At 47.7% G+C, this 22,447-nt stretch overlaps 1 protein-coding gene and 1 pseudogene across 1 annotated transcript in view; one reads left to right on the forward strand and one right to left on the reverse strand.

Moving 5' to 3' along the window:
- Positions 1-1,414: 1,414 nt before the first annotated feature.
- LOC101611675 lies at positions 1,415-5,620 on the reverse strand (annotated as a pseudogene).
- A 323-nt stretch (positions 5,621-5,943) lies between these two features.
- Positions 5,944-22,447, forward strand: part of LOC101611385 (N-alpha-acetyltransferase 50-like) — a 54,099-nt gene continuing 37,595 nt past the window's right edge. The window contains exon 1 of the mRNA XM_045161264.1: positions 5,944-6,100. Within this exon, the coding sequence (XP_045017199.1) occupies positions 5,944-6,100 (157 nt within the window). The remainder of the gene's footprint in view (positions 6,101-22,447) is intronic.

Consider the following 22,447-nt stretch of genomic DNA (forward strand, 5'->3'; position numbering starts at 1 on the left):
TCAATGCCTCTTCCTCCTATCTTATTCCCTCTGAAGACTCTTGGTGGGTTTGCAATACAGGGCTCACACCCTGCATTAATGCAGCCGTGCTAACCACTGCTGAGGATTCCTGTGTTCAGGTACGATTAATCCCTAAAATAACCTACTACTCAGCTGAAGAGATAGACCGCTATCTAGGTGTAGACTTAATCAGAACAAAGAGAGAGCCGATTACCGCCCTAACTGTTAGTTTACTACTAGGTTTGGGACTTGCAGGAGCAGGAACAAGAATAGCTTCCATAGTGACTCAGAACCAACAGTACACTGACCTCAGAATAGCAATAGACTCAGACATCCAAGAGTTAGAAAAGTCAATCTCCCATTTACAAGAGTCACTTACTTCCCTAGCGGAGGTAGTTCTTCAAAATAGAAGGGGTCTAGATTTACTCCTTCTACAACAAGGGAGACTATTTCAAGCTTTAGGAGAAGAATGTTGCTTCTATGTTGATCATTCTGGAGTAATTAAAAAATCAATGACTAAAATAAGGGAGGGATTAGAGAAGCGGCAACGTGAATGCATACTTCAAGAAGGATGGTTTGAATCATAGTTCAATCGCTCCCCCTGGTTCACTACCTTGATATCCACCCTCCTAGGACCCCTACTCATGCTACTACTGTTACTTACTTTTGGCCCCTGTATTTTAAATAAGCTGGTACAGTTTATGAAACAACGGCTAGGCACCATCCAATTGATGGTACAAAGAAATTACTCCTACCAACCAGTGACAACCAACATAGATACAGGTAATATTTAAACACTCAAATAGGGGCCCTAGATAGGCTCCCCAAGACACAGAGAGGGGGAAATGAGAGACCAAAAAGAAATGACACGTAACTAATTAAACAATGACACTGCCATTGTAGGACAAACCATTGTGAACAAAGGAGGATCCCGGGCTCGGCTCAGATAAGGAACTAACTGATTAAAGTGCCGACCTTTGCTTCTGTAACTCATGCTCACTTGCTCAATAGGACATTCCAGAAATACTTTTTTTTTTTTGCAAGGGGCCTCCGGTCCCTTGCAAAAGATAGGATCGATCTACAAGCAGTCTGCTGACCAGAGATGAGCAACTAGAAATGTTCCCGCGCGCGCCTTCTTGGAACCAATCATTTTAAAAGATGCTATGTGAGGTAACCCCTTTTTCCCCTTCCCATTCTTTTCCTTTATAAACCCCTACTTTTAGAAGGTCGGGGCTCTCTCCCACTCCCGCTGCGTCGGTCTGTGTGGATTGAGTCCCTGCTTAAGCTTGACATTAAAAGAAACCTGTTGCTTTTACATTCCAGTGTCTCAGCTTCTGTGGCGGTCCTCTAGGTGACTCCTGGGTGACCGGGGGTCTTGGCTCCTGGTCAGGGGTCTTGGCACAACAATTTAACTTTACTGTTTTTGCTTAGGCTCTGATTCCAAACAAAACGTTTCATAAGCTTCTTCAATCTCTGGGTCCATCTTATCATCAATATCATCTAAGTATGGATCACCAGCCTCTGATAAATCTGTTCCATTTTCTTCATAATCTGGGAAAAAAAGTCCTCTCTTTCAAGTAACTCTTGGTATTTCTCTTGGTAATCTGGATCAGCCGCAGTGAAAGGGACACGTCAGATGTGTAAAATGTCGGTTCATTCATAAAGTAGTTAGGGTCGTTTTCAGGTGTAGCTTCTCTGTATGTTGAAGTTGCATGGACTCTACCCTACCCCAGTTACTTGACTGGAGTTCTACAAGCTTCAAGAGCATCTGTTTTACATCTCTGCTGCAGTTTGCATCTAGGACAACATTTTCAATTCTCTGAATAATTTCTTGTATATCAGATTTTCCCTTTTCTTTCCAAGTATCTTCTAAAACTGACCCTGTCAACTTTAGTAATTTTACCGGACAAATTAAGTTGTCATCCATAGGGTTAGAGAAGAGAGCATTCAGCAATTCTCGTAAACCAACTTGAAGAATATCTGCTCTTGTTACCTGTCCATTTGTTCCTTTGATCTTCAGGTTAAGATAAAATTCTCCCAGAAAGAGTACAAATGCATGGAATCGCTTTCGAGTCACTTCGTTCCCTTTTTGCAGCCTGGTTTTTAATTTCATATTCAGCGCGACACCTCTGAAGTAGTAACTGGCGGAAGTTGCCACTCTGTGGGCTAATTGTCAGGTGATGGGACAGGTAATTACCCAGGCGAGCTTCCATGTAGGAGAAATTTGGCATCGACGTGGCCTGCTGACAGAAGAGCGCCCCAAGCTCTTGCAGGGCGTCTTCGGCAGTGACCCAGGCATTCAGGGTCTCTGCAAACTGTGCCATCTCGGCTTCAAAACCGCCGGGCTGCTCTGTGAGGTGACCCAGGAACTCCTGCACATAGTCTGATAGTGTTGTATAATCCTCACAACCATCCTCGTGGGATTCTGCGTAATTAGAGGAGTAACCTGACGGGTAAAATTCGGGGGCGTTCGCAGACAGCTTAGACATCAGCAGTGGAGCCGCCACCACCTGGGGTTTAGCCTTTGCTGACTCTGAGTCCTGCTGGGGATTTTATCCTCTGAACCAGGCGGAGCACTCAGGGGCCTCGTTTGTCCTGGGCGCGCCCGGGGCCGAGGGGGCCGCTTGGGCCGGCCGGGGCCTGGCTCTGGGCCCCCGGCGGCGGGGCCGTCCGGGGCTGGCGCAGCGGCGGCGGCTGCAGGAAGCCCGGGGCGCGGCGCGGCGACACCCCTCGCTGGGCGACCAGGCGAGCCCCGAGCCGGCCCCGGGCGGCCCTGAGCCAGCCCCGGCGCGCCCAGGGCCCGGGCAGCCTGTGTTATAGTCTATTGTGTTGAATTTTTCCCTCTTGTGATTCTGACAAACATTGGCTTGTCTTCTCTGTATCTTAAGGATTTTTTTCTTTCCTTAGCTCGCAAGGTAGAATTTTGTGGGCTAGGGAGTAGGTAATATGTGGTGTGTGTGTGTGTGTGTGATGTATGTGCTGTATGGTATTCTGTGCACATGCAGAGGCCAGAGGAGAACACTGGATGTCCTCCTTCATCACCCACCATTTTTTCCTTGAGATGGAGTCTGTTACTGATTCTAGAGTTTGCAGCTGTTCACAAGCCCTGGGCTATTTTCTGTTGCTATAGCAAAATACCTCAGACTGAGTAATATGTAAGCAAAAAAAAAAAGTTTAGTTAGCTTAGTTTTGAAGGGTGAATATCTAAGGTCAGGTAGATATTAATTTGGCCTCCGGTGAAGGCTTCACAGTGAATGAAACATGGCCGAGTTGTGTGAGAAAGAGGGACAGCAGATGTTGGGCCAATAAGGCAAGGAGGGAGCAGCCTGTTCTATAACAACCTTCTCATGAAAAGTAATCAAGGTTCTAACAGAACTACATTAATCCCTTCCAAGGGCACACTCCCACTGACCACTCCACACTAGACCCCACTGTCTTCCAATAGATTCAGGAGTTTTATTCAAGCTGATAACTCGGTGTCAACTGTGGGTGGATCGTAGGGTCCAGCCCAAGGTGTATTTGGGGCCAGTTCTGAAATTCCAGTCTAAAGATATGCAGAGCGCTTGAGCTCTGTCTGGGTTCCTGAAGTGTACTTGCTTGTGGTGTTAGTGGTGGTTTTTCTGTCTGTGTGGATCTGTGCGAAGGGCCAGCTTCTTCTACCATTATAAAACTTCCCTGGATCTGTTAGCTTCAAATAAATCCCATTCCTCCCATAACTATGTCTGGTTTTGAGCTTCATCCCAGCACCATGAAACTGACTGAGACAGAAAGAGGGACTGTAGATGTTGGGACAATAAGCCAGGGAGGGGACAGCCTGTTCTATAAAAATCATTTCATGAAACCTAATCAAGGTTCTACCAGAACCTTAATCCTTCCCAAGGGCATACTCCCATTGATGACTCCCCACTAAACCCCATCTCTTAAAAAAATCTTTTTTATTTATTTGAGAAACAGACAGAAAGAAAGATAATGGGTGCTCCAAGGTCTCTTGCAAGCAAACTCCAGATGCATGAACCACATTACACTTAATGTGCATATGGGGGAATTGAACCCAGGCCAGCAGGCTTCATAGGAAGGAAGCCAAACAAACAAAACATGTAATCAAGTTATTGGAAGTGCTAAAAGAGTGCAGAAAGGTTTCTAAACTTAAACTATACATAGAAAAAATAATTACATGTCTATACACCAGCTACAAGCAGTAATAGAATCCAAAAAGATACTATGCATAACATCAACAAAAAAATATTACCTAGAAATCAATCCACTGGATTCAACAGCAAATCTCTCCCAACTCTGTCTTTTGCCCCTGCCACCCTTAGCTTCTCCATCCCAGCCCTCTACAGATAGGGAGTAAGAGCTTCCCAGAGGATATAGAAAGAGACAGATGGGTACATAGGATGCATCATGAGCCTTGAAGAGGCCTGCCACCATCTCTGTTGCCAGACCATGGTAAGTCTTGTAGAAGGCAGACATCCCCCACTCTGGCCTCTGAAAGCTGGAAGAGTGCAAGACGATAAGGCTGCACCACAGCCAGAGAACAAGAGAACAACAAGGCCAGGATGCACTCTGGCAGGGCAGCTGACAGTCCATGCCAAGTCCAAAAGGACTTAGGAGCGTCCATAATTAAAATGCAGGGGCCAGGAAGGGGTGGCATGGCAGGAGGGAAGGGCCACCCTGAGAGAGGAATACCCCAGTGGGAGGCAAGTTCAGGATGAATGAGTGGCAGGCTGCCCTTCTTTACCAGAGGCTGCCACCAAAACCATGTGAGGCTGTGAAGCTCTGGGCCCTGGGGAGGCATTCCTTCTATCCTGGAGCTCAATTCTGAGGACCAACTAATGACACATCAGGAAAATACCGCTGGCTGGCAGCCTTGGGGACAGCAGGAAAGTGCAACCTCTGCCCAGCAGGGGCTTCTGGGTGAAAAGGGACAAGTGCCAGGTGGAGCAAGTTTTGCCCCCTGTGTACATCCCCTAACACCTCTGCCTCTGCCCAGACACCATGTGGTCCCACTCTACCCTAAGCAGTTAAGTGACAGTGGAGATAGCTTTTGAGAGACATCACCAATCTTGTCATCACTCATTTTGAGCACCTGCTAGTGCCTGGCACAGGTGGGTCATGAGGACATGCAGGAAAGAAGAGATCTTGGCCTTGCTCCCTGCCCTGAGGAGCCCATCATGCAAATGGGTTCTGCCACCAATCCAGTCCCTACCTGTACCAAGATGGACCAAGAACAAAAGACACCTGCTTTCATTGCACATGGGGCAGAGTGGCAGCTCCCAGCATAGCACCAGGGCTCAAAGCCAGGAGGCCCAAGCCCTAGCTGGTGAGCCCAGGATGCAGGGCCAATGGGAAGTGGGTAGTATTCAGGGCTCCTATCCTAAATATCTGCTTCAGGTGCTCAGATGTCAGCAGGGCCCGGGAGGTTGGGGTTTCAGTATTCACCTCCATGAGGACCGGCTTGAGAAGACAAAGATAGAAATTGCCACAGAGGACCTAATGACTGCCAAGTGTACAGCAGGTGCATGATGAGGGCAGAGACAGTAAAGAGAATCTGGACCCTGTACTCCAGGAGTCCACAGTGAGGAAAAGACAAAAGCAACAGGGCCGTGGCAGCCAACATGGTGAGAACACTTTCTTCCCCAGAAATCTAGCAGCCAAGCTCAGGGCACCACATTTCCCAGAGCCTCCCACCCACCAACTCACCTGACCTCCCCCCCCAGCAGACCTGTGAAGTGAGTGTTCTGAGCCCCACCTAACTGACTAGGACACAGGCACAGAGTCTATTACATTCATCTAGAGCCAATAAAATGACTGAGCCAAGATTTAACCCCCAAAGCTCCTGCATTCTGTATTGACACTTTCTTACCTCTTGGGCACTAGGGGGCCACTGAGGGTCACTGAGTGTGAGAGTGGCTGGGTTGCATGGTGCTAAGAGCAGAAGAGATGGTAGATGGGACCAGACACCAGGCGGCAGACCTGAGCACAACTTTGTTCCGGGGCAGTAAGGAACAGCGTGGGGCAGCACAGACAGGTGACATGAGGACTACAGCCATACCACAGATGGACACACTCACCCTGAAGACTCTGGGAGCCTCTGAAGGTATCTCCCACACCTTCTACTGGGGCTATGTGGACTCCCCAGCTCCAACCCCAGGCCTAGTCAGGGCCTCCTAGCCGTACATCTGCAGCTGTCTCCTCTCTCCCTCTCTGCCCATTGCCCATCCCAGGCAAACCTAAGGAACAGGCCTGCTGCACTGAGCTCCCATGAGCCCCTCCCCAGATGTCTCTGTACCTACTCTGAGCAGATTGGCTGTACTGGGGTTTTGAGTTGTTGCTTGTACCTACAAGGAATACAAGGGGAGGAGAGACTTCCTCCAACCTAAACTCCAAGTATGTGGGTGGAGTTGCGCTGGGACGTTAGGAGGACCTCACAGTGGCTGCCATAGTGGCTGACATGAGGCACAGCTGGGCTTGTGAAAATGAAACATGAAATCCATATTAATTTTCTGTTTAGGAGAATTTGAATTTAAGATCAGGCTCTGTATGGGTTTGGACTAACTCTATCCTATCTCCTAGGAATGGCAATCAATGCCAGCCACACAGGTCTTCAGGGATCCCAAGCAGCTTTGTCTGGGCGGCCAAGGTGTCAAGACCAGACTGAGTGCAGGGCTTTGTGTCAAGACAGACAGGTGACATGCCCTGGCCCTGAATTCAGATAGTGAGGGGTGTTCTTGATCCCCTCCATGGGTTTCCACATTAGTCTTTCCCAGAAAAGTCCATCCAGCAGTGGCCTCTGGTGGAGAATGTCTTGCTCATTATGCTAAGCTCTGTTGCCTGCTCTGATTCATCAAGCTAAGCTAGGAACTTGTACTCATGTCCTTCCCACCTTTACACACATCTGCTGTGGAGAGCGGGACACAGCCTGGCACTAAACCTGGCCAGAGATGACCCGTGGTCTCTGCAAGTGATGCCCACCCAGACATTGAGTGCTGTGGGAGCCTGGGAGGTCACGCGGGGCTCTCCTGGGAGGCCAGAGTACACACTTAAATCTGGGCATGATATCACAAGCCTGTCATCCCAGCACTCTGGGGGCTGAGGCAGAAGGACTGCCCCAAGTTCACGGCTAATCTAGGCTGCAGTATGAGACCCTATCTCAAAACAGAAGCTTACAAATGAAGGCACACTTTGTTTCCACACCACATCCCAAAAGAGGGAGCCACATGCTGAACTGAGTCTTTTCTTATAAGAAACTCTTGCATAGGTATTTTAAGATTCTTTTTCTTCTTGAAAAACATTTCTGGTTTCAAGTCGGCATTTTTGGCAGCCTCATCCATCCTCTGCTCAGAGTCCCTCAGCATTCAAAGGAAATGATGTTCTCAGAGGAGAGCAGCGCATGTCAATCAGAGACAGGGGACAGGGTAGAAGGGTTATGCTTCAGATAGGCAAGGGCCACTTCGTGCCTACTGAGTGCAAGCCGCACCCGGTACTTCCGGTTTGGGAACCCACACTCAGGACTTCTTGAAGCACATGATGCATCAATCCCGGCTAGCCAACAAGATAAAGCTCCCACTGTGTGCACACACTGTGTTGACCCATCCACACACTCACTGAGTAGCCTAAAGTGCTTGAATACAGGCAGTGGTTTGAATTCCAGTTCTACCTTTCAACTGGTAACATTAATAAAGCCCCCAGTATGTGCCAGCACCACCCATTCTACACATGCAAAATTCCTCAAACCAATTGGTAATTCACATCCTAGCTCTGTCTCGCAGCCAGCCAACACAATTGATACCTACTCTATGTGTGATGCCCCAGTGTACCCTACAGAGAAGGACTTATACTTGATGGCTGGCTGGTTTCTCCCATTAAGAGAAGCAGTTTGTCTCTTATATCAGAGAGTAACTAGTTAGCTCAGAGAGACCAACACTGAGCAACAAGACAGATGAGGAAGACAGTACATCACTTAAAGGCATGCCCAGTGAAGGAGGCCCTATGTGGCAGAGCCAGCCATGAGAAGGCAAGAGTGAGGAGGAAGGTGACCTACCTGGAGGAGCAGGGGTGGCTCAGAGCTTCATGACTGGGCTCCCACTCTCCTCTTCACTGGCAATGGGATCATACCAGAGCAACCTGGAGAAGTGCAGTCAGGGAAGATGTTAGCAAATCAGCTGAGTACTAGAGGCTCTGCCCCACCACCCTCTCCTAACCTTGCCTGGTCTGTGATTTGTGTTGGCCAATGAATGTATTAGTTACTTTCTCATTGCTGTGACCAAATACCTAACAAGAAGCAACTTAAGGAAGAAAGGGTTTATTTGAGCTTACACTCCAAGGTTACATGGCAGCACAAGTTTAATATAGTAGTCAAGTGAGTCTGCAGTCAGAAAACAAGCAGCACTGGTTTATTGTCTCGTGTGTGTGTGTGTGTGTGTGTTTCAAGGTAGGGTCTCACTCTAGCCCAGGCTGACCTGGAATTCACTATGTAATCTCAGGCTGGCCTCAACTCACAATGAGCCTCAAAGTGCTGAGACTAAAAGCACAGGCCAACATGCCCGGCAGAGATAGAGAATGGGTGCACCAGCACCTCCAGTTCCTGCAAATGAACTCCAGGTACATGCACCATTGTGTGCATCTGACTTTGCGTGGATACTGGGGAATTGAACTCTGATCAATTAGGCTTACGAGCAAGAGCCTTAACTGCTGAGCTTTCTCTCCAGCCCTCATTGTCTCCATTTTATTCAGTCGGAGACCCTAGTCCATGGAATGGTGCCACCACCTGCATTTTAAATGGGTCTTCCATTCTCAAGTAGCCTAATCTAGAAAATCTCTTTCAGACATTTCCAGAGGTTTGTTTCCATGGGGATTCCAAATCTCTTCATGTTGACTACCAGAGTTTGACCATCACAAACTATCATAGGACATGAAGCCAGCAGCTGTCTGAAGCACAAGTGTACTGTTGCACTTGGCTGCTAGAGGTCTGTCATGAGCTAGGGCCCCAGAGCAAGACACCTCAGGTACCATCAGCACCTTTCTCTCCATCCTCCATATACAACCTCAAGCAGCACATAGCCATAGTCCTAGAGCACAGCAGGGGACACTTAGGTAAATATTCACCATGGCACAGCAGGAGTCAACAGCTTTTTCATCTGTGCTAAGCCTGGACAATGCCACATTCCCTCTCCTCATCTAGCCAACTCTACATTTTGATTTGGTGACTTAGGGTGGTCAGTTTGTGGTGACAAAATCCTCTTGGGCCAGGTCTTCACTGATCAGAGCCCCAAGATGGGACCCAACCAGGCTGGATATCCCACAGGGCAGCACATGTACTAGGGTCCCAGATCTAAGAGGAAGTGGGCTCTCAGAGGACACTGGGGAGTGTGAGGATGCCCTGCAACCTTCCTATGAAGGAAGGGTCGTCTTCTCTCATATTCTGAAGGACAATCATAGCTGTTCTAGGTGCTTGAAACTCAGGCCACCCCTCACAAGGCAGCCTGACCATGAGAGCCAACTCGTCATAATCCAAAAGGGCCCTGGAGCTCCAGCCCACTGCACAGACAGCATCCTGCTTGGCTCCTCCCCCTGCTGAGAGCTGCTCCTTCTACGCCCCCCCCCCAACACCCCTGGTTGATTTCCCAGGGACTTCCTGAGCAGAGCCTGCACTACCCACTCCAGTCTCAGTCTGCCTCCCAGAAAGCACAGCCAACATGCAGATGCGACATTCACATGACATTCACTTCCCAAGTGGCACGGGGGGGTGCTCAGCTGTGAACACTAGAAAAAAGAGACCAAGTCAGACATCAGAGGCAAGTATAGGTTCCACATGGGACCAGCAGCTCCAGGCCAAAGCTGCAGAAACCTCTTCCCCACACTCAACAAGGACAATGTGGCTGTGCTGTGTGGTGCAATAAAGGGAGTGGGTAATGGGATCAGGGCAACCATGACAGCATTGTTGACAGAGCTGGCAAGGGGATGTAAAGCCCTTGAACCTAGTCTGCCTGCCCCTCTCACCCTGAGGTTATCAGGTAAGCTCTCTCCATGTTGGGTATGGACCTAGAGCTGGCTGCACAGGGACGCCATCCTGGGGACTTCCATTCAGTACATGATCATCAGTCGTCAAGTACTGGATCTCAGCAAACCTGTGCCCCCTGCTTGACCACTCCTGACTGGTGAGTGACCCTCCTCTTGTTACCAGGTTTCCGCTGCCCTGAATATCTGCCACATCCCTGGCTAGGAGCCTGGCTCTGGCAGTGACAGCCTGGTGTAGCAGGGTTGCAGTGGGTCCCAGTGATCAGGGACAAGGGGTGTTCAAGAGAGGCCTCAGAGTTATCACAGGCAGTGAGGGCCTTCAAGGATGTGGGGACTGGCAGGGTAGGTGGTGGCTAGGGACAGACTGGTCCCATCCATGGCATTTGGTGAGGGATAAAAAGGGCAAAAGAGGAACTTTGCCAGACAGAGTGCTGGGCAAGGAGCCAGGGGACTGGAGGCATGCCCTCTCTCTGTCTTTGGCACTGCTAGTCCTGTCTCCATTCCTGTGCACAAAGGCCATAGAAGGCTGTCCTGCTGTCCTTTCTCAGGTAGCAAGCAAACTAGAAAGCAGCAGTCCCAGGTGCAGTAGACTTCAGTCTGTGTTCAAGGGCCCAGGTTCTTCCTGTTACCTTCTTCTAGGGTCCTCAACATGGACTTCTCCCTTCATGGTCACAAGATGGCCACCAGAATGCTAAACATCACATCACCATTCTAAGGAAGAAAGAGAAAAAGTCAAAGACAGAAGATATTCTAGAAGATCCACTCATAACTCACAGTATTTTGGGAGCTAGCACTGGGTCACATGGCCAGGGAGCCCAGGGCGTCTGTATTTTATATGATCACAATGCTACTCCATGTGAAATAGGGTTCTCGGGATATAAACAGTGGAAGGTAATATGGAGTGGGCAAACATGGGGCTTCAGCATGGAAGTAGGGACCCAAAGGAGAGGCAAGAGCAGTGGTGGAGGAGAGTGAGGTGGAGGGTGAGGAGGAAATACCATCAGCCCCCAGGGCTTCAGGAAGAGCAAGTGGGGAAAGTGCACCAGGGTCTCTTGCTGCTGCAAACAAATGCCCATCTGCCTTTATGTGGGTTCTGGGGAGTTGAACCCAGGCCAGCAGGCGATGCAAGCAAACACTTTTGCCTGCTGAGCCATCTCCCCAGCTCCCAACTACTCACAGGCCTCTTCCTCGCCTTGGTGGGGTTGTCAAAGTCAATAAGTAAAAACAAAAGAGAAGCTGCAACTCAGTACCGGAGTTCAGATCACCAGACCCTAGATAAAAGCCAGAAAATTTGGTGGGCTCCTGAAATGGAGGTAGCGACAGGAAAATTCCTTGGAACCTCACAAACGGAGCTGTTGATGCTAGACCCTGCCTCTAACGAGGCGTTGGGAAGGAGCAACCCAGAAGTTGTCTTCTGAGCTCCATGTACATGTCATTACTCACAAACATAGCAGTTGACAAGAAGGAGGGGGAGGAGACACAACGCTTTGCTAGGCATGGTGGCACAAATCTGTAATCCTAAGAGGCAGGAGGATTAAAATTTCTAGTTCATCCTCAGCTATATAGCAAGTTCAAGGTCAACCTGTGGTTTATGAAACCTTATTTCCAAAATTCCAAACCAAGAGGCAAAAAAAAAAAAAAAAAAAAAAAAAAAAAATGGAACTGGGGACATCACTCAGCAGTTAAAGGTGCTTGCTTGTAAAACATGCTGGTCCAAGTTCAATCTTCAGCACCTATATAAAGCAGGATGCAAAACAGCACATGTATCTGTGGTCCCAACACACCTAGCCTACAACTTGGGAGGTAGAGCCAAGAGAATCTGAAGTCCCAGGGCCAGCTAGACTGCCATTTGTTTGTAACTGCAAAAGACCCTGTCTCAGAGAAGGTGGAAGAGTACAGACACTTCTTGGTTGTCCTCTGTTCTCCACATGCATTCGTGGGATCCATGTGCCCATAAGCACACATGTGCAAATAAATAAATAAATAGAAAAAGTATCCAGGATGCCTGGTTGAGTTTGAATTTCTGGTAAAATATTTGGTATAAGTATATCCCACACATTATTTAAGATATAATTTTACACAGTTCCCAATTTACAAATGTTCAACTTGTAATATTTGGCTTTACAATGTGGCAAGATTAGTATCCATTTGATGGAAACAGTACTTAGAAACTGGGCATTTTCCAAAGCTAGAAACATGTGTCATGCTTCTGAGATACTAGGTGATGGCAGCAAACCACAGCAACCAGAGGCCAGGTGACATCAAAGCATCCTGTGCCATCAGTCAGGTATGTTAAATTCATTTCCAGATTAGGGTATGTTCAACCTGATGGTGCTGAGCCTTGTAAATGTCTCCCAAAGGTTCATCTGGGAAGGCTTGGGCTCAGGATTGTGACAGTAGAAGGTACCTGGGACCTTGAAAAGATGGGGTCCAGTGGAAGGTCCTCAGGTTACTTGGGACTATGGGAACCCAGTTCTCTCAGTCTCACCTTACTTGAGATGTGAGTATTCACTCTGACATGTACTCTGGTTATGATGTGCTCAACTCATCCACATTTCCATGTCAATGGGGCCTCCAAATAGGGACTTGAGCCTCCAGAACTATGCATACAAACGTGTATCCCTTCAAGCCGTAAGTAGCCGTGCAAAGTGATGGAAAGCAACAATCCAGATGAGACCCACCACAGGGGAAGAGGCATCTGCATTGATAGGTCCTCACTGTCACCTAAAGCTCAGACCTGGCAGAGGGAGACTCATCTTGCCGGGCAATCCTTTCCAAACCAGGCTGGGAGAACCTGGGCTGGTGACCAAGGGATTATACAAGGCTCTGAAACTGACCGTAGCTGCCCCTAAGAAAAAGGTCTTGATGGATAGGCTAAGAGAGAGGAACACCACTTCTTGTGGATACCTTTGTGCATTTTGAATTCTGTGTCATTCCAAGACATTATTCTTTTAATGTTTAAATAATTATTCTAAAAGTGGCACCCAACATTAACATCAGGGAATGATGTACTGGTCTTTTGACATTACTGTGATGTTAAAAGGAAAAATGAATGTCACCCTAAGTTCAGAGCTCAAAGGCATAGCTTGTCAATCTTCCAACCTACCTGCAGGGCTGCTGGGTTTGTTCATTTGGTTTTATTCCCCTTTTTTGAGACAAAGTATTTTTAATATTTTATTTTTATTTATTTGGGAGAGAGAGCATTGGCGCACCAGGACCTCTAGCCACTGCAAACGAACTCCAGACACCTACACCAACTTGGGCATCTGTCTTACATGGGTCCTGAGGAATTAAACCTTGATCCTTTGGCTTTGCAAGTCAGCACCTTAACCACTAAGCAATCTCTCCAGCCCTGAGGCAAAGTCTTATTATATAGCTAAATCTGGGTAGGAATTTGCTATGTAGCTCAGGCTGGCTTCAGACTAATGAGCCTCCTTCCTTGGCCTCCTGAGTGCTGGGATGACAGAAGTAATGCAATGGTGAGGGGGAATCAAAAGTGTCAGCCTTGAGTTGAAAAATAGAAGCCAGGCAAGGTGGCATAAGGTCCTGACTCCCTGGAGAGAATGCGTGAGAGATCAAAATTGAAGGGATTTCCATCCAGCCTGTCAAGTACTTGGGATATTATTTTGATTGAGGCCTCATTGCAATGAGCTATTTATAGCACTTGCATACACAGATCTGGGTATGGACAGGCCACTCACAAACCACAAGCCAGCATCTTAGCGCAGTGCAGAACCTGTGCCAAACCTCTGGCCATGTGCACTCTCCAAGCTGTCTGCCCAGGTCTGCTGGGATGAGTGGCACTGAGTCCTTTAATGACACACAGGAAAGGCCTGGGAAGCTCTTCGGTGCGAGGAGCCAGCAGAAGGCTGCAACTGGGTGCTACATAAACCAAGTTAAGTACCACAGAGAGCAGGGTCCTCCCTAAAGAACTCCCTTCCATGAAAAACATCACAAAGTTCTTTAAAGAGGAGGTGTTTTTACTTCAGTTGGTTTGCAGATGAAACATTTCACAGTGTTGGTTGCCCAAACAGATATAAACTCCATCCTCAATCAGGTTCTGTACTCCCTGCCACAACCAGCCCGCTTCTCCACCCTCACCCAGGTCCTCAGGTTACTCTTTGTGGGCCTGCCAACTGCTGGCCACCTCCCCAGTGCAGCCATCCCCTCAGCTCCATCACTGACTCAGAGCCTGAGCAACAATCCATCCGGAAAGAAGGTACTCCTCCTACATCTGTGTGTGGACCTGGGAGGGTGAGAGATGCCTGCTGGCTCTGGACTCTGAGTTCCAGTAACCTTGGAGTTTGACCTGCAGGCAGACAGCTTCCCCAGCCACCAGGATGAGAGGCAGGAATCTCTGGGAAGTGAGGGAGCAGAGGCAACACACAGCCCAGTTTGGCAGAACCTAATGCCAGCCCTGCACCTGCACCTCCCCATGACATGAGCCATGGACTCCCTACAATGGGAGCAGCACGAATGTGTGCTGCCTTCCTGGCACATAGGCAGGCAGCCACTGCCAAAGCAGCTATTTCAGGTTTGTCTGTTCCAGAGCCACTCAATGAACTGAATTCTGACACCAGCTCCATGACTATTTCTGTGGCTCAGTGTCCCTACCTAAAAAGTACAGCCGATATGCACAGTTGCTCCTCTGCACCCAGTGTGATCTGCTTGAAGCTGTGAGAGCAGGCCTGGGCCAGAATGAATCGATGTTCAGTAGGATGGCAGGTGCCAAGGCCACAGTGAGGAGTTAGTATGAAAAAAGACAGTTGCAGTTTGGCAAGATTAAAGAGTATTCTAGAGAACTGGTATCATGTACCTGTAAACCCAGCAGGAAGTTCGGGTGTTTGAAGTCATCTCTGCTACATAGAGAGTGTGAAGCTAGCCTGGGCTACATGAAACCCTGTCTCATAAAACCAAAACAACAAAAGAGTGATGGAGGTGCTCATTGCACAGTATGAATGTGATTCATGTCACTGGGCAGAACATTAAAAAGGGTCATAATGAAAAATTTTTAAAAATATTTTATATTTATTTATTTATTTGAGAAAAAAAGAAAGAGGCAGACAGAGAGAGAGAATGGGCATACTAGGGCCCCCAGACACTGCAAATGAACTCCAGACACATGCACCACCTGTGCATCTGGCTTACATGGGTCCTGGGGAATTGAACCTGGGTCTTTTGGCTTTGCAAGCCATCTCTCCAGCCCATGATGGAAAATTTTATGTGTATTTTATTATAATTTAGAAAAAAAATCTCTGGACAGCATGACTTGAAATATATGGGATGAATCACATTGAGTAACTTCAGCAAACCAGACAGGCCAGCCCAAAACACAGTTTATTTGCCAGGAAAATTGTTCTTGGAACTCCAACAGGAGGCTGGCCTTTGCTAAACCCTAGTCATGGCTGGCACCGGCTCAGCAAAACACAACCCGGCTATGAAACTGTACCTGTAGCATTGAAGCAGAGCCCATGGTCAGAGAGCCTGGGGACGGGGTGGGTCACCCACATGGAGCAATATAGCTGGTGGTCCTTGGCCTACCTAGGAGGCTGTGAACACACATGTGGTGAGAGGTTAGAGCCAGAACAAACATGGCCTCCCTGCCTGTGACCCCTCACTTCTACATGTATCTATGTTTGCAGTGAGTAAAATGTGATCAGCAGCCAAATTTGAGATTCAGAGGCTTTGGATTTTATGAACTTGTATGTGGTTCAACTTTTCTCAATGTGTGTGTTTCAGTTTTGTATTTTTTAAGTGTTACAAGAGAAGGCTCGGTTCAATGAAGCAAAAGGCTCAAGAGGTCTATGTTATTTCTAGAGATCTCCTATAGCTGTTGTTTGATTTAGTCTTTCAACTGACACTGGACGGAGCACACAGGACTGTTTCAGAGATGGGAGTGAGTATGGGCTAGACAGAATCATGTCCCAGCTAGAGAGTAAGGAATTGACAGCACTCAGGGCCTCTCCCTGGTTACTTGGTTACCTTTCACCTCCCTGCTTCCTTCACACGTGGTCATGAATGGGATAGCCTCATGAACCTTGCTTCCTGTGAGAGCCAGATATGAGCAAAGGTTCATTTTCTTCTGCCAACTTCAGATGGAGGGGGAGAGGCTCCAATAAATGCTAAAAGAGTTGAGCCAGAAGTGAGCGTGGGGATCAAAGAAAGGAGGAGGATTGGGAGACCACTGTCATGTAGCATTGACCAAAGAATGATGGCTAATGGGGTAGTTAATCTGTTAACTTGATTGGATATAGAATCCCCATGGAAACCAACATCTGAGCATGTCTGTGAGAATGTCTATATTAGGGTGAAGGGGGAGGACTCAACCTAATTATCAGTAATACAATTTCATAGGCTAGGCTCCTAGATTGAATAAAACGAAGAAAGCAGAACTGGAGATGTGGCTCAGCAGTTAAGGTGCTTGCCTGTATAGCCTAATGACTTCAGTTTGATTCCATAGTACCCATGTAAAGCCAGATGCAAAAAGTGGCACATACATCTGGAGTTCATTTGTAGTGGCTAGAGGCCCTGGCCCACCCTTTATCTCTGTCTGTATGTCTTCTATCTCTCTCTGCTTACAAATAAATTTAAAAAATAAGAAGGTAGTTGTATTAGTCAGGGTTCTCTAGAGGAACAGAATTACTAGAATGAATTATTTTATAAAGGGAATTTATTGGATTAGCTTACAGTAGTCCAATAGCAGTTGCAGGCCTGAGAATCACCGAACCGGGTAGCTGCTCAGTCCACGTGGCCAGATGCCTCAGCAGTCCTGACCTGGCACTGCAGATGGTGCCGGAAAGCCTGGAGGCTTCCTGAGGAGCCGCTGGGTTTCGATCCACATGGGTCTTCAGTTGATGTTGGTCTTTAGTCTGTACTGGTCTTCAATCCACGCTGGAAGGTAGGGAGCAGCTCCGGCAGCCAAGTGGAAGGAAGGAAGGAAAAAAGGGAACTCTTCTACCCAGAGCTTCCTTATATCAAGTCCCTCTCTGAGCGGGGCCGCCCACTCTGGGGGAAGGGCTCACCCTGGGAGAAAGACCTCCTCCTTTAGTTGATCCTTCCTAGAATCAGCCTGTGGATTACTAAACAGATCAAGTTGACAACACCTTAACTATCACAGTAGTGGAATAGAGATATGGCTTAGAGGGTAAGGCACTTGTTTTCAAAGCCTAAGGACCCAGGCTCAATTCCTCACTACCCATGCAAACCAGATGCACAAGCTGACACATGTGTTTGGAGTTTGTTTGCAGTGGCTAGAGACTGTGGAGTGCCTATTCTCTCTCTCTTTCTTTCTCTTTCCCCTTTTCTCTCCCAAATAAATTCATAAATAAATAATATTATTTTTTAAAAAAAGATAAAGCAAATCGAGCACCAGTATTCATCAGTCTCTGCTTCCTCACAACTGACTGTGACCAGTCGCTTGAAGCCCCTGCTACCATGCCTTCCCTGCCATGATGAGCTGCGACCTCAGACAGGAGCTGAAATAAACCCTCCCTCATGCTGCTTCTGGTCAGGCATTTGGTCGCAGCAACAAGAAAGTAATTAATGCAATCTCTCTGCTTCCTGACTTCAAGTATAATGTGAGAATCTGTTTCATGTTCCCATCTCTATGCCTTCCTCACCATGATGGACTGAATCCCCTCAAACTGTAAGCCAAAATAAACCCTTTTTCTCTAACTTGCTTTTGTCAGGTATTTGAGCTCAACAATGAGAAAGTGCAAAGGAGGACTTGGTAACTTCCAGCTGCTGGTGAGTTTTCCCTTGGCTGAGCCTAGGAGAGAGCTCCCTAGCCCTTACTCTCCATATGGGTTTTTTATCCCCTCTAGCACCCCACAGGGCAGGAGCTCTTTAAACTTTCTTTTCTCTCTTTTATTCCCCCATGGTATTACCAAGCCCTCCATGTGGAATCTCTAGCCACATGGGTGCCTTTTCTTGGCTTTGTACTTCCCTAAAGAAATATAATTATACTTCTCCATCTTTTTTATTCAATTCTTTGATTAAAATTAAAAATTAACCTAGAGTTTGGGGTTCAAGGACTTTCCTGGACTCCGAGAACCTGTTACAAAATGTGTGTTCTCCAAAGCCCTCGCTCCTAGACAGAGGCTCCACGCATTGCAGTGAGGATGGTGTGGTTTATTTTTGATTCAGCACACTCGTCAGAAGCCCTGGCTCCCACCAGGCCATGCAGTATACTTTCTAGGGGCTGGGTAGGACAGACAGCAATGCTGACAGTGACGGTGAGTGTCTTGGTGGCCAGCACAGTACAGGCTGTGCTCCTGAGGAATGAACACCTGTGGGTATCACAGGGGCAGAACTGAATCATGTGATGCCCTCTCACTTTACCCTCACAGGGGATGCCCTTTACAGAATCAGAGAAACTGGGGAACAGAGATGTCTGAATGCTCAAACCCTCTTGACCCACTGTTGTTGAGCCAGATCTTGAACAAGGTGGCTCAGCTCCCAGCCTCCTCCTCAGCAACCATGCTACTCAACCTCCCCTGGGCATGCAGGACACATCAGTGCCACATGCACTAAGGGGCCCACTGGGCACAGCAAGCAGCATCTAGAAGATCTGATATGGGGGGTTGGAAGATGAAGGGGACAAGTTTTCAGACAGGATCCAAAGCTGTTCAGAGCCCAGAGATAGGTCTTGGAATCTGTGAAGCATTTAAGGCAGAGCATCCAGGCTTACATATCAAAAGCAGCATGAGACTCAAGAAAATCAACAAAAGCTGTCAGCAGGGTCACTTAGCACTCCAGCACTTAGTACCATCATAAATGATGTCTGACTGCATTTAGAAATTGCAAGTTTACTGTGTGGCAAAAAGATGGATTTCAGCCACGCATGGTGGCACATGTCTTTAAGCCCAGCACTTGGGAGGCAGAGGTAGGAGGATCACTGAGAGTTTGAGGCCACCCTGAGACTAATAAGTGAATTCCAGGTCAGCCTGGGCTAGAATGAGACCCTACCTCAAAAAACAAACAAAAAAAAAATGAATAGATTTCAAAAATGGCAATTTAAACCTTATGGCAAGAACGCCCACTCACAAGTTACAGTACAACATGAGGAAGGAAGAGGATGTGCCCTTTCCTATGATTGGCTATTTTCAATTTTTCCTTTTAAGGCAAGTAGGAATGTTGAACAGTTCTGTCTATAGCCAGTGGTTTAGTTCAGTGAAGCTTGCTGGGAAAGACAAAGCAACTTCTTGAGTTTGGTTCTGATCAGAGTTTGTCTTATAGAAACTGGGAAGGCTTTGGCTTCTGTTGTGTGGTTCTGAGCAGTTGACCACGAGGCTTTTTTGAACAATGACCACCATTTTTATTTTTCTTCAAGGATTCCTGCCTTTTATTGTCCTCCCAATGGAACTGAGAATGTGACCAAGGGATTTAGAGTGATGCTGCTCACCATGTCTTCTCTTCCTTGGACATCCTAGGTCACACATTAGAATCTCAGCAGGCCTTGGTGAGTCATGGCTGCTGGGTGGCACTTATAGAGCAAGCGCCTTTTTATAAATAAATATTTTATTTATTTATTTATTTGCGAGAAGAGAAAGATAGAATGAAGACAGACAGATAGAGAATGGGCACACCAGGTCCTCTAGCCACTGCAAACAAATTCCAGATGCATGCAACACTTTGTGCATCTGGCTTTATGTGGGTACTGGGGAATCAAACCTGGGTCCTTAGGTTTTGCAGGCAAGTACCTAAACCACTGAGCAATCTCTCCAGACCCCCAAAGTGCCTATAACGGCTAAGCCATTTCCCCACCTCCTGGCCAGCATTTGTGACTTTTGAGAGAATATAGCACATAAGGGCTCATTATCAATCTAACTGATAGGAGGAAACAGCAGCGGTGGTTTCAAAGCAAGGTCCCAAGAGCCAAGATCTCCCCAGCTACATGTACTGGCTCCACTGATTGTGATCTCTCAACTGTAAAACATCTTCAGCTCTCTAGGACTTAGGGCAACAATTTTTGGTCGTTATTGACACAGAAGCAATATTTACTTATTTAAAATAGCAGTTCAGACTCCTGGGACTTCCTGGATTTGTAGTTTCAATGTCTCTGGTGTTCAGTGATGGTTTTGCAGGACCACTTGGCAACAGGTCCACACATCAACTTTTTTTTTTCCCTTTGGTTTTTTGAGGTGGGGTTTCACTCTAGCTCAGGCTGACCTGGAATTCACTATGTAGTCTCAGGGTGGCCTTGAACTCACGGCAATCCTCCTACCTCTGCCTTCCAAGTGCTGGGATTAAAGGTGTGTGCCACAACACCTGGCTCCACACATCAACTCTTATGAGTTCTTTGAAGTTTGTATCAAATCTCTGGCTCATCTTTGAGGCTGTAGGAATAAAAACAACCCAGTTTTTGCAGATTTCAAAGTTGTTAGGAACCTGGATTTATAAGTATTTTCTGTTGTTGTTTTGTCTTATAGCATGTGAAAGCTTTCAAGACAGCATTGGAATGAGACCATGGCCACCTATGGGTGACAGGCTGGACAGACCATAGTCCAAAACCTGGCTGAGCCCTCTGGGCCTGTGCTTCTGTGCCAAATGGGCTGCAAGTATAGGAGTCAGGTCCTGGCAGTGTTGGTCGAACGTCCCCAGCTTCCTTGTCCTTGGATGAGGCCAAAAGTGCATTGTATCCCAGGGCCCCAGCAGTCCACAGGGGTCCAGCCACACTCTGTGGTCTGTCTAATTTGTTTACTTTCCCTCTGGCATGTCTTGGGTTATCTGTCCATACACTGCTAACACAGAGAGCTTTTTCAAGGTCAGCTGTTGTGGGGCCCACCTCAGATAGGAATGAGAAGACAAGAAACAGGGCCATGGACCTACAAGGCCAGAGTTGGAGCAAAAGTCAACCTTTGCTTCAAGGTTGTGGGTGAAAGGGGTGACTTGTCCCACCCATGCCGCCTTCCACACTGATGATTATTAATTACTCCAGGGGCAGGGGAGGACATGAGCTCTTATCTCAAAGAGGCAAGGAAGGAACCTGAGGCCACAGGCTAGAAGGTGCAGGCTAGGTGGCCCCTAGAGCTGCTTCCCTTCTTAGCCCACCTCTGTCTTGCAAAGGGAAAAGGAAAGGAGGGTGTAGCAGACAGCTTCAGGTTCGCTGAGATGAACGTCCAGCCCAGGCATAGTTATAGAGGAAGGGATATTTATTGAAGCTTACATATCCAAGAGAAGTTCCGTAATGGCAGAAGAAGCTGGCCTGCTCTCACAGGTCCAAGCAGAGAGAGAGAAGCCACAAGCCAAAAGCCACACAGTGCACTTCAGGAACTCCAGGTGGAACTCAGGCACTTTGCATAGCTTTAGACTGTAATCTCAAAGCCACCACCACACCCTAGGGTTAGACCCAAAGATCCACCTCCTCCAGCCAGGTGGCTGCAGATGCAAAGTACAAACTAATAAAGCACTGAATATATTGGGCACCATTTAGCACAGAGGGAAAGCAAAGCCTTAGGCTGAACAACCTAAGCTATTGCAACAGCAGGAGGAAGACTGTAGCCAGGGCTCCATCTGCACCATGAGCTGGCCAAAGACATGTAGCCAGTCCTCTCCCTCTCCATCATCCTCAGTGCTTGGCATCCTGTCATTTCCTAGGACCATCAGCAGTAGAGTCTGGCCCTGTAATGAGACCCTGGCAGAGGGGGCAACAGCACAAGCATTGGCAGAGTCTGAGCAAGATGGTGGATGGTCATGTTCCATCCTAGGACAGCAGCATCCCTTTCTCATGCCCTCGGGAAGGAGCTCTGGACACAGCACCCTCTGAAGAATTATGTCGCTTCCTCAGACCTTCCTGAGGTGCAGGTTCTGTCCTTAGCAGTAGACAAGGATGGAGACTGAGGGAGCTCTTTTCTCAGATGCTCCCTGGATGTAGCTAGATGATACCAGCCAACAGATCATTTTGTAAGTCTGCAGTGTTTGGGGAGAGCAGCTCAGGCCCTGAAAACTCTCACGGTGTTTCTCATTAAGATTCTTTTATAGCTTGGGGGTAGAAGAATAAGACAAGAAAGAGAAAGAGGAAGAGGAAGGAAGGAAGGAAGAAAGGAAGGGAAGTATGTAGAATGATGGGAAGTAAGGGAGAGAAGAAGCCAGGGAGACTGATTGCTCTTCTAAGCACCTGGGATCTGCGTATTCTTCATGATCAAGGACAATCTGGAGATGCAAGACCCTGCTGCCAGCCACAAGCTGGATCAAACATGAAATCAGAGAAGCTGGGCAGGTGTACTTCTGGCCTTGGTGTAGTTCCTAGGCTCGTTTCCCTAAATGCTTATTTTTTTAGAACATCTTTTTTATTGTTTTATTTATTTATATATTAGATACAAAGGGACAGAGGGAGAGAGAGAATGGGCATGCCAGGGCCTCCAGTCACTGCAAACAAACTCTAGATGCGTGCACCATAATGTGCATCTGGCTAATGTGAGACCTG

This window comes from Jaculus jaculus, chromosome 11 (assembly GCF_020740685.1).
Source record: "Jaculus jaculus isolate mJacJac1 chromosome 11, mJacJac1.mat.Y.cur, whole genome shotgun sequence".
In the NCBI taxonomy this organism is placed as follows: domain Eukaryota; kingdom Metazoa; phylum Chordata; class Mammalia; order Rodentia; family Dipodidae; genus Jaculus; species Jaculus jaculus.